Here is an 11,599-nt window from a genome sequence, read left to right on the forward strand (position 1 = left end):
AGATGACCGTAATCATGTTCAACAGCTCATAAGTGAAGCTCAAATAGAGGAGAGATACATAAGTTACTTCCAAAAACCCATAGTCCAGGGGTGGACTACTCCCTCTTCATCATGGTGATAATAGTGGAGTCGTTGGAGGAGGTGGAGACCACGCCGGCAGCGCCCCGCCAGAGTTTTCCCCGACGGAGTGTCACCAACGGAGGTGAGGAATGTAACTTAGAGTTTTGGGTTAGGGGGCCAGGTTCGGGTGCTCGCTGAGGTATGTCAAAGTAAGGGGATTGAGGAGGTGGAGTGGAGGCGGAGGGTCAGGTGAATAAGAAGACGAGTGTAGTGTGTTGAAGAAGTTGTTGGGCCTGGACCACCTTGCTATCCATGCGGGTGGACGTTGCGTCACTGGCACTAAGAGGGTCATAAAGGGCTCTTGAGAGTAGCACGCATGACGAGGTAGCAGTCACGCTGACAAACGAGTAACACTAACCAATGATCCATCCCATACTCTTGTAGCTACATCGACTCTTCCCGTCTCGTGACCTCTCCCACCCCGCTCCATACCGATTGCTAGTTTCCCAACGAATTTATAGCATCTACACCGGCGCATCCCATACCATATAGTAGCCGATAGCAGCACCCGCATAGTTGTATGGGTCGCACCGGCAATCGCTCCTTAGTTTAGGGAAGTGACATAGGCATGCCTAAGTAGCATGCCGCATGAATACCCCTGGTCCATAATGGATGAAGAAAACCCATGGACTCGAAGATTTGGAGGCCCACACTGGCGCGCCCTATACGACCGATTCCCAAGAAAATTGATTTTTATTTTTCATCAAATTACAACATTTTTTTATAGTTTGAAACAATATTAAAGTGTTTGAAATCACAAATTATTTCACACAAAGAGTTCAAACATACATATTAAAATTTTCATACAAGAATTCGAATAAATTACCCGTATGTGATGCGTCATCAGCGAAGTAGTCGGAGTCAAGCAGCAATGCACCAGCTTGATGATGTTGGTCCTTGTTCAGTGCGAACCGCCACGCTGAGGGAGGACGAGTACGTGATGTCTAAGGCGGAGAAGGTTGGTCAGCATCAGCGACTGTCTTTTCCGTTCTGCGGTGGCATTGGATTCCTCCTCCATGAACAACTACACTATCATCTCGTTGTCGTTGTCCATCGTGGCAATCCCTCGAACACCTTGTGGGCGGTGCCTCGATGGTAGAACCGTCGATACCGTCGTCAGTTCCGGAAAACCACGGAGGGAGATGGTGGATGTGGCAGCGGTTTCTGGGTGGGAGGGTGGAGGTCGATCGTGGGGGAGGCGACGATGATGATTGATATGGCAATTCATATGGGTGGGAGGCAGATTGGGAGGAGGTGGAGGTGGTGGATAATGAACGTGTTTGCTTGCCAAATGGGCCTCGTGGGGTGAAATCTTTTTTCTTTGAGAGAGAAACATGACACTTTATTGACCACATGACATCAATACAAAGAGTCTTCCGGATACACTCCGGTGCAAAACTAGAATTAAAACCCTTACTAGATACATCACAGGTCCTAGCAAGAATGTGTGCCGCTTCATTGAGGGAGCGATTAACACGTCGAAAACGTAGCAGAGGTGAAACTCGCTACTAACCCTTTAATGTCTAACACCACTGAACCAACGAAAGATCGATCAGGATAGGCTGACGAGATCCGCTGAATCAATGAGAGACAATCAGAAGCAAAGATAACCCTGTCGTGACCCCTTTCCATGGTGATCTCCATGGCACGCCGAAGTGCCAAAGCCTCGGGCAACTCTAGATGTGTAAAACCCACCAACAAGGCAAGGCCATATCACGCAGCAAGGCAAGTTCCAGAGCTATCACGCAGAACTGCCCCCATAGCCATATCTCGGCGCTCAGGAAAAAAGGACGCATCAACATTCACAAGCACCTCCCCAGGCGGCGGCGGAGTCCATTTCTGAGCCTTATTGGATTCACGCCTAGTACCCGGTTTAGGTTTGTAGCAGTGCTGCACAATCATCTGAATGTAAGCTATGATCTTCGCACTCGTGTTCTGAGGGTGGGGTTCAGAATTATTATTCCTTGCATCATTCCTGGCATCCCACAACCAGAGTAGTCGCCTCCAGCTCCGTCACCTTTGACAAATAGTCAAACAGCTAAAATTTCGGTGACATAAAATCATGGCATGCGAGCTGGACTCCGAAGGACAATCTCACCAGACGCCAAACTTCCTTCGCAAACTGGCAGTAGAGGTGAGCGTGTGCTACATCCTCCACCCGCCCAAAGAAAATGCATAGGTCACTGGTAGGAACATGTCTCCGACAGAGTTGGACACCTGTCGGCAGGCAAAATCTTATGATAGTGTTGGCCCTGACCCTACCCTTCCGCACAGGGGCCGAGACGGGATTGCCAATAATTTTATTGAACTCCAAATTATGTGATGTTTTATTAAACAGAACAATGAGATCCTACAAACATGCTTGGAATTTACTTCCGTTTCCAGGCCCATATATAAAGCACATACAAACGGTGAAATTCGGGTCCAAATTCCAATGGGCGATTCCGAGCCCCCAATTCCATACATCCAAACACACTATGAGAGCAATTCCAATAGTGTAGCCAGCTGCTGGTTATAAGCCAAGTGCCATGTCATCTATAGCCAACTTAGAGTCAACATATACAATAGTGAGCTATAAAAATGTAGTACTTAATCAATGTGTGGCCCACCTTTCACTCTCACAAAGTGTCTAGGAAGACGCGTCTGTAGAAACTGCTCTGCGATAAGAGCTCACTCTTCTTCTCTCTCCTCCTCTCTCTCCTCCAACTAAGCAATAATATACTATTTTAATCTTTATAGCCAGCTGATTAGGACTTATTATACTTGCTCTGAGGGGTTCTGTTGGACAGGCCGGTGAAGGTGCTATTAGAAAACCGTGGCATGCATGGTGGAGCATGGTCATGGGCAGCTGATGCAGCCGCTGCATGAGGCAGGGCGGGGCAGCACATCACGCGCTGCACATGCCCGAAAGGTGTCCCCGTGTGCGTTTGTGCAACGGGGAGGCAGGCAAGGAACGGACATGATTGGCCAGATCGGTTAGGGAGGAGGTCGCGATCGCCGCCTCGCCGCTAGATTAATCGTCTCCCCGGCCCCAAAACGTCGCTCTCCTTACCTCCGGCGGCCCTCCTAACTCGCCTCCTCCAATACGCAACGACGGGGGAGAGAAAGGGACAGATCCAATCCAGAAGCACGACGCGGTACAACAAGAAAAACAAGTGTAAAACGCTCAGCGTACACACCCACGCCCTCCGTATGTACGTACACACACGGTACGCGTACAAGAAAAAAGAAAAACAAGTGAAAAAACGCCGGATGGCAACATCGTGCGCATAAACAAAACGCCCACTAGCGCGCATACATGTAGAGACACGCACGTAGAGAGAGAGAAGAAAGGGGATCACTGAAAGCAGCAGCCATCCGTCCCCATTTGTTCCCCACCATTTCCATCCCCCAAATCCCATCATTCAGCCCCGTACCACTCCCTCTTCCCCGCCTCCGCCTACTCCTTTTTCCTCATCCAGATCGTACACCAGCTAGCGAGTGATCATCATCAAATCCCGCACACCACACCGATATATATGCTCTCCCAACAGAAACCGGGGGTCTGAGCTTTATCCGCAGCCGCCGGCCCGGGGACTTCCGTTACGCCTGACTCCAGCTAGATTAGATTGGATTTCCTCGTCCTTGTACTACGCCGGGGCGTGGATTCCTAGGCTGGGCGGCAGGGCTGAGCAATCGATGTCGGCCGAGGACGGCTACTGCAGCACCGGCACCGAGTCCCCACGGGCGGACTCTGCCGACGACCACCCGCCCGCCGACGCCGACTCGCCGGTCACAGGAGCGCAGAGCAAGCGGGACCACCCCTCGCCGTCGTCCCCGCTGCCGCCGCCCAAGCGCAGGTAACTACACATCTCCAAAGATTCGATTTTGCGCTGATTCGCGCGCCTATCCGGTTTGTCGCGGAGGATTGATTGAGCCTTGTGCTTTTCCAGCCGGAGATCTGTGGAGAAGCGGGTGGTGTCGGTGCCCATCTCCGAGTGCGGCGAGCGGGCCAGGATCAACGGCGAGGGCCCGCCGCCGCCGGACTCGTGGGCGTGGCGCAAATATGGGCAGAAGCCCATCAAGGGATCCCCCTATCCCAGGTAATTAATTCGCCACGCTTTCCGTCCATCCAGCTCTCTTTCCTTTTTTCTGCATGAAATTAGTGGAGTAGCCTGTGGTCTGATTTGTGTTACTGTCGTGCGTACGTTCAGGGGCTACTACCGCTGCAGCAGCTCCAAGGGCTGCCCGGCCAGGAAGCAGGTGGAGCGCTGCCGCACCGACCCCACCGTGCTGCTCGTCACCTACTCCTACGACCACAACCACCCGTGGCCCGCGCCCAAGGGCGGCGCCGGCGGCCACCCGACCAAGTCCTCGCCAAGGCTCACGGAGCCAAAGCCCGAGCCCAAGCACGAGCCTGGCACGCCGGCCGATTCTTCTGAGCCCGAGCCAACCGGGCAGGAGTCGCCCGAGCCCGTGGCGCCCAAGCAAGAACAACTGGATCAAGAAGAGGAGCAGGAGCAGAAGCCTGACATCCTCAGTCTGGCTGAATCATCCGCGGGGGCAATCACGTCGGTGACGCCGGCGGCCGCACAGGACGAGGAGGAGAGCTTCGAGTTCGGCTGGTTCGACCAGTACCACCCGACGTGGCACCGGACGACGGCGTTATACGTTCCGGCGTTCGACACAGCGCCGCCGCTACTGCCGCCGGAGGAGTGGGAGCGGGAGCTGCAAGGGGAGGACACGCTGTTCGCGGGGCTAGGCGAGCTCCCGGACTGCGCCATCGTGTTCGGCCGCCGGCCCGAAATCGCCCTGGCCGCCACCGCCCCGTGCTCATGACCACCACCAACTCCGCCGATGATTCCCGTTTTTTTTTCCCTCTTTTTTGTTTTCCCTGCTCTGGCTCTAGTTTTCCCCGGAGCGATTTGGAAGTGTAGTGGTACATAGCTTGGATCAATCAGATCGATCAATGGGGGTTTCGCTGTTCAAGAGTGGCTTTTTGCTTATTTTACTCCCTCGGTTCTCGTCGCGTTCGCCACTCCACTCCGGAAGCAGTTCCACCCATGACGCCAAAAGCAGCGAAAGGTTGGCATTTTCAGGCGTCCTCCTCGTCACCGGTGACGCTTTTCCTAGCACAGACGCACACGTCGCGCCTACCGGAATCGGGTGGCGTCGCACGGCCGCGGTGCGCGCGCCGCCTGGCTTGCAACGGCAAGTGGCGGCGAACTGGCAAGTGGTGTTGTTGGTGGCTGGCTTGTGGGGAGAAACGCACGAGGCCACATGCGGATCCAGCCTCGCGACGCGTGCCCCTGCCGGCCACGGCCGCCTGCCGTTTCCGGCCTGCTAATTTGGCCGCGAGGCCCGGCGGAGCAGACGCCACGGCCCGGCGGCCGGCCGGCTCCACCAATGCGATGCGTGGCCTCGTGGAAAGTTTGGGTGCCGTGCCGGGCCGCATACGCTGTCGTGAGCGCGATGTCTTGAATTCGGTCGCGATCCCTGCACCGTATTCGCGCCCTGTCGGCGTCGGTCCTGCCCCGGCGGCCGGCGTGTAGATATTTCGGGGCCAGACGAATCTGCAACCAGACAAACAAATTATTGGCTCTGGCCTCTGCCCATGAAAAGGTCGGGCCAGCTCGGCTCATCCATCTATCCATCATCCAGGTGTGCATCGACCTAAAAAGTGTTCTCTGCTTATTGACATTTGAGTTACACATGGAGGAGTAGTATATCCTGGGTAGCGAAAGCGAATCCTTGGCGTTGCATCCGAGCCGTGAGCCGAGGGTTCTTTTTAAGCGGAACACTACCTTTTCTGTAAAAAAGAGAGGAATCAAACAGTGCATATTGGAGCCGAAGCCGAGGCTTTGGCTAATTCATTTCGAGGAATTAGGAACCCTTTGGCATTCGGAATCGTATTCTCGTCTAGCTGGAGCAACTCCATAGGAAAGATTAACTATCTTATCCTATGATGAGAGTTAGGAAGCACATCGATAGGTATCCACGAACTGCTCTGCATCATCGCTCGCAGGAGAGATTCCCCCACTCGTGTTTTGTTTAGAGGGGAAAGCTCGAACCAACTAAATAATTCCCCATCACATGGGTTAGTGATCCACGTTTCGCGGCATTAATTTCAGTAAATCAACTAGTGCGCCACTGTACTTTGGGATTAGCCAAAATGATTCTGTTGCAGCATCACATCACAAGATCAAAGTGAGGTTGTAAATAAAAGCCTCACGGAGTCACGGTAGTAGCAGCATGTGGGTTTAACTGGATGTTAACGGATGGAGGAGGAGGAGATGGGGACAAATGAAGAACAAGTGTCTGAAGAGCTAAACGAGGGGAACGACAACACCTACCAACCGAAGAAAATTGCCACATCCAGCCAATTCTGCGATCGATGGATCAAGCGTACATACATAAGACGTTACGTCCTGCTTTCGAGTCATTATCCTCTACTAAAAAATCATATGGACAAGAGAAAACAAATCGGAAGTTGTTCTCACTGTGGCCTTTTTTAGGGGAAGTTGCTTTCACTGACGTGAGTGAGAGAAAGATATGGATCGTTGCCAAGTCGGGGCCTCTTATCGCGAATTGGTCCTCTTCGCCTTCAAGGCCAGGGGCAGAGAGGGGTGCTATGGGCCCCACGAGATATGGGCTTTGGGCCCATTATAGCTGATGTTGTGAGAGTTGAGGGTACCGCTAGTTAGAGACCGACTTTCGAGCCGAGGGAAACTTCGTCCCGCACAACGTACGTACGGTTGGCACATGACAGCCCCGCGTGACACGCCCACCCGTGCGAGTAGAGCAGCTCTAGTACTTACGTCCGGCCTCGCGTACGAGCAGTATAGGTACAGAAGTACAGTCGTGCACACGAACAAGTACTGGTACAGAAGTACAATCGCACACACGAGAAAATACTGGTACAGAAGTACAGTCACGCACACGAGCAAGCACAAAAATAAAGTCGCTCACATGAGCAAGTACTGGTACAAAGTACAGTCGCACACACGAGCAAGTAAGTACAGTAGCACACACGAGCAAGTAATAAAGGAAAAAACTGCATCAAATACACTAAAAACAGAAGTACTTATCAATTAAAGCACGAGTACAATTAGGTACAGATCACGAGTACAACCATACTAGTATTGAAAGTACGGAAAAAAGTACTCCAAAACCTATCAACATGGGATCTAGTTTGACTTAAACGTTGTTTAGGAACATAAAAGGGTAACAAGTAGCCATCTTGGACCCTTCTATCCTGCAGGCATCTAGCTAGACATGCAAATTAAACACACAATTAAATAAATTAGAGTAGCCTTCATCATAGGAATTGATTAAAAAAATAAAAGGAATTGACTGATGAGAGAGGTCAGTTCCCAACTCGGATGAGCATTCCCCTAGCAAAAGCGGATACTTTTTTTTTCTTTTCGAAATGGGTTGCCCCAGTCTCTGCATCGCAATGATGCATACGGCCGTTTTAATTGAAAAAAAAATCCAGTCTTATAAAAAAGCGTGTGGAAGGCGATTTGCACAAAAATAACCCAAAAGTTAAAGAAAAGCACAGACTGACCCTCCGGCGAAACTATTTCACTCATCTAACCCTTTTGTGTGGCGTCCCTCCCATCGGCGCCACATATGCCAGTGTGGCGCCCCTCCTGCCGGCGCCACTCTCCCAGCCGACGTGGCGCCCTCGACGCTGAGCTGGTGCGCCGATCCGACGTGCCAGCATGTGTGGCGCCCCTCACATCGGCGCCACACATGCACTTATAATTGCCCAAAACATACTGTGAGACAATTCGTCTGGGACTTAGCCGTTTTGGCGAGCCTCTACGTGTGGCGCCAATGCCACGGGCGCCACACTAGCATGTATGGCGCCGATGCCACGGGCGCCACACATCCACTTAAGTGTGGCGCCCGCGCCCGCCCCCAGCCCGACCCTCTCTTTCTCTTCTTTCTTTCTCTCCTCCAACTGCCGCCGCCGGCCGCCTCTCCTCCGCCCCCACCAAATCCTCCACGGATTGGACAGATCTGGCCGGCCAAATCCATCCCCATACAATCCTCAAGGTATTCCCCTTCGTTCCCCTTCGATTCATCCAAGATTTGCTCCGATTTAATTCGATTTAGATATGGAACCTAGATTGGAAATGTTTGTTGTTGGAATCTATATTGGTGTGTATGTATTGAAATTGATAGCCTCATTGTATGCTTGTGTTTGAACCATAGATTTGTTGGAACCATAGATGTTAAATTTTGCTAGATTTGTACATGAACCCTAGACATGGAAACTAGATTTGAAATGGCTATGTATGTGTTGAAATGGGTATGTAAGTGTTGAATGTGTATGTGTAGGAACCCTAGATATGTATGTATCCTAGATTTGTGGAGGAATCCTAGGCATCAAATTTCATGAATGTGTATGTGAAAGAATAACTCATATGGTGTTCTATCCCTAGATATGAATGTATATGTATGTATTTGATGTATTTGTGATGGCTTATTTGGATATATTCACATGTATGTATTGCTCATAATATGGTGTATTTGTGTAAACATGTAGGATGGTGTGGCTCCTAGATCAAGAGTATGACAGGGATCACCGGGCTGTTCATATGACGGAGAGGACAACGGGTCTTCACCCTTTGAAGATTCGTTACCATGGCACAATGATATACCGTATGACGAGAGGTACACGGAGTTCATCGAGCCTACTGGTCTTCTCCCGTTCATATCCCTTGTAAGCCGTGGGGGGCCGAACATGAACGCCGCGGCACTCACCGTCTTGTCGACCGGTGGAGGCCGGAGACGCCCACCTTCCACTTGAGGGCCGGCGAGATGGCGCCTACTCTCCAGGATGTTTCCATGATCCTTGGACTACCTATTCAGGGCGAGCCACTGTGTATGAACACAGCTTCTGATGGGTGGCGCCAGCAGATGGAGGCGCTTATTGGCAGGGCTCCTCCGGCGCCAGCAAATCCAAAGGAGAGAGTTCCCGCCGGCGCGTCTTTCTCTTGGATCAGGACTAACTTTCGACAATGCCCGGACGGGGCCAACGAGGACACTCGGAGGACGTACGCCCGTGTGTACTTATGGTACATGATTTCGAGGACTCTCTTTCCTGACAGTGGGGGGAAGCTGGCCCATTGGTGTTGGCTGAAGGCGCTTACGGTGTTGGACCACCGGTGGAGTTGGGGAACAGCAGCACTTGCCTACCTCTACCGGCAGGTGATGACTTATTCTATGTACTATTTTCCTATAGTAGTGTGCTAGACAAAGTACTAACCAAATGTCTTATGTACGCAGTTGGACGAAGCTTGTCGCAGGACTGGGAGCAGGACTGGGAGCGGCGGTATTGGTGGATGCATGCTCCTACTTTCCGTATGGAGCTGGGACCGCCTATCAGTTGGGCGTCCCAGGGTACTCAACGAGAGGCCATGGCCTCATCACCATGAGAACCTTGATCGGGAGCCGACTTGGGCATACCTTTGGGACAATGTCTCGGAGATGACGAGCGATCCAAAGATCATGTACAGGCAGTACACTGCGGAGTTGGACACTCTTACCGCTGAGCAGGTAACCGATCACTCTTTTGCAATCCTAGTTTTCATAAATTCTATTGGCATGTTGTAAATTCTGAAATATTTGTATGCTGCAGGTGGAATGAGAGCCATATGGTACCTACTACCGTATTGGCGCGGGGATGCCTGATCTCAACCACAAGTGCACGGAGGAGGCGCGGTTCTGGCGTATGCGCTGCCCACTCATATGCATGTGGCTTGTTGAACACCACCAGCCGCACAGAGTGATGAGACAGTTTGGGCTGTATCAGGAGTGCCCACCTCAGTGGCAAGACACGGACAAGGCGCTTCATAGGTACAATCTAACTTCTTGATTCATGCGATGACAGATTCTTGATAGAAGAGGTACAATCTAACTTCTTGATTCTTGCAGGCTTGATAGGCAGCGGCAGAGGAAGATCACAAATTGACCAGTCCATCATAGCGGCCACGTCGCAGCGTTCCAACACTGTTTGGAAACGACACGGACTGCTGGCCCTGTGGAGATTGTGCCTCACGACTTGGCCGCTTTCAACAACTACCTCCAGTGGTTCCATGAAAACACGCGTATCGAGTTAGTGAAGCACGCGTATGCTGAGGACATCTTGGACGACCCCATCGAGTTCGATGAGGTTGCGCAAAGCCAGCACGACACCTTTGCTCGCAGAGGGAGATCGACTTCTATTGCTTCCGAGCTGAACTTCGTGGTAATGGATTCTCTCACTAACTATTACATCATCTAGATTTCCATGTGCTCGCTTAAATTGTGTATGCTATGTTTGTCACAGCGGACGGAGATCACAAAAACAGCTGAGAAGTGCGAGATTATGTGGGAGCAGAGCGGGAGAGATGAAAAGCCTGTCGGACCGTTGCGGCATTTCATTAAGGTATGATCACCAACTTTGAATGTACGCTATTATGTTCTGGTGGGTTTGTAACCATGAGTTCCATGACGCAGAACACTGCACGAAAGATGCGGCGGTTAGCCAACTTGCTAGGTTGCCGCGACACCGAAATTCCTACATCTTCCTCTTCTGAAGATTCCTGACGACTGCGAAATTTTGAGTCAAAGCATTAGTCGCGGCAAGAAGCAAGCCCCACGGTCTGCTTACCAGTTGAAGCCAAGGGGCAATGCTCCAAACCGGTACACTCCGGAAGATTATGTCAACCGAGGAAAGAAGGTTGTCATTGAGGAGGATGAGGCGCCACCGCGGAGATCATCTTAATTTGAGGAGGATGAGGAACGACGAGCCCTTATCTTCAGAGGAGGAGGAGCAGGAGGAGCAGGAGGAGCAGCAGCAACAAGAGCCACGGCAGCGGACGAAGAGGATGGCCGTCCGGAAGCAGCCCGCGAGGAGGGGACGTCGAGGATAGATGGATTTGTGTTGTGAACTCTATCTTCATTGCTACGTGTTCTAAACTCTATGTCATTGCTACGTGTTGTGAATCCTATGTCATTTCGAACCATGTTTGTAATGGTACTTGTTGTTTGAATCTACGTGCTACGATGTGAGCTATTAAGTGTTATATGTGTATGTTCTGACATTGCTACTTGTTGTGTCCAATGTTGTACTCAAAACTGTTGGAGTTTGGTAGGATTTTTCATGTTTTTAACACAAGTCAATGTGTGGCGCCCTGCACACTGGCGCCACATTGCACTGTGTGGCGCCCGCGGCATCGGCGCCACACATGCCAACCTATATCAACTATTTGGTCGAAAACATCCAGGGGCTCCGGACGATAAGTCCTTAGCCGTTTTGGCGAGGCTCTTTGTGTGGCGCCCGTGGCATCGGCGCCACACATGCTAGTGTGGCGCCCGTGGCGTCGGCGCCACACATAGAGCCTCGCCAAAACGGTTAAGTCCCAGACGAATTGTCTCACAGTATGTTTTGGGCAATTATAAGTGCATGTGTGTGCCGATGTGAGGGGCGCCACACATGCTGCCACGT

The 11,599-nt window shown here is 51.6% G+C and overlaps 1 protein-coding gene across 1 annotated transcript; it reads left to right on the plus strand.

Moving 5' to 3' along the window:
• The first annotated feature begins 3,430 nt into the window (after window positions 1-3,430).
• On the plus strand, window positions 3,431-5,088 carry LOC124666915 (probable WRKY transcription factor 65). Its single transcript, XM_047204245.1, has 3 exons — window positions 3,431-3,959; window positions 4,053-4,202; window positions 4,314-5,088. Exons 1-3 carry the CDS (start codon window positions 3,799-3,801, stop codon window positions 4,936-4,938), a joined length of 936 nt encoding a protein of 311 aa, XP_047060201.1. The 5' UTR covers window positions 3,431-3,798; the 3' UTR covers window positions 4,939-5,088.
• Window positions 5,089-11,599: the final 6,511 nt, after the last annotated feature.

The sequence above is a fragment of the Lolium rigidum genome, chromosome 6 (genome assembly GCF_022539505.1).
Source record: "Lolium rigidum isolate FL_2022 chromosome 6, APGP_CSIRO_Lrig_0.1, whole genome shotgun sequence".
NCBI classification, from domain to species: Eukaryota; Viridiplantae; Streptophyta; class Magnoliopsida; order Poales; family Poaceae; genus Lolium; species Lolium rigidum.

Excerpts from the sequence above, each read along its gene's own strand:
- LOC124666915 (XM_047204245.1), top strand. The coding sequence starts at position 3,799 with ATGTCGGCCGAGGACGGCTACTGCAGCACCGGCACCGAGTCCCCACGG. Across the intron at positions 3,960-4,052 it reads CTGCCGCCGCCCAAGCGCAG|CCGGAGATCTGTGGAGAAGC; the intron begins GTAACTACACAT and ends GTGCTTTTCCAG. Across the intron at positions 4,203-4,313 it reads AAGGGATCCCCCTATCCCAG|GGGCTACTACCGCTGCAGCA; the intron begins GTAATTAATTCG and ends GCGTACGTTCAG.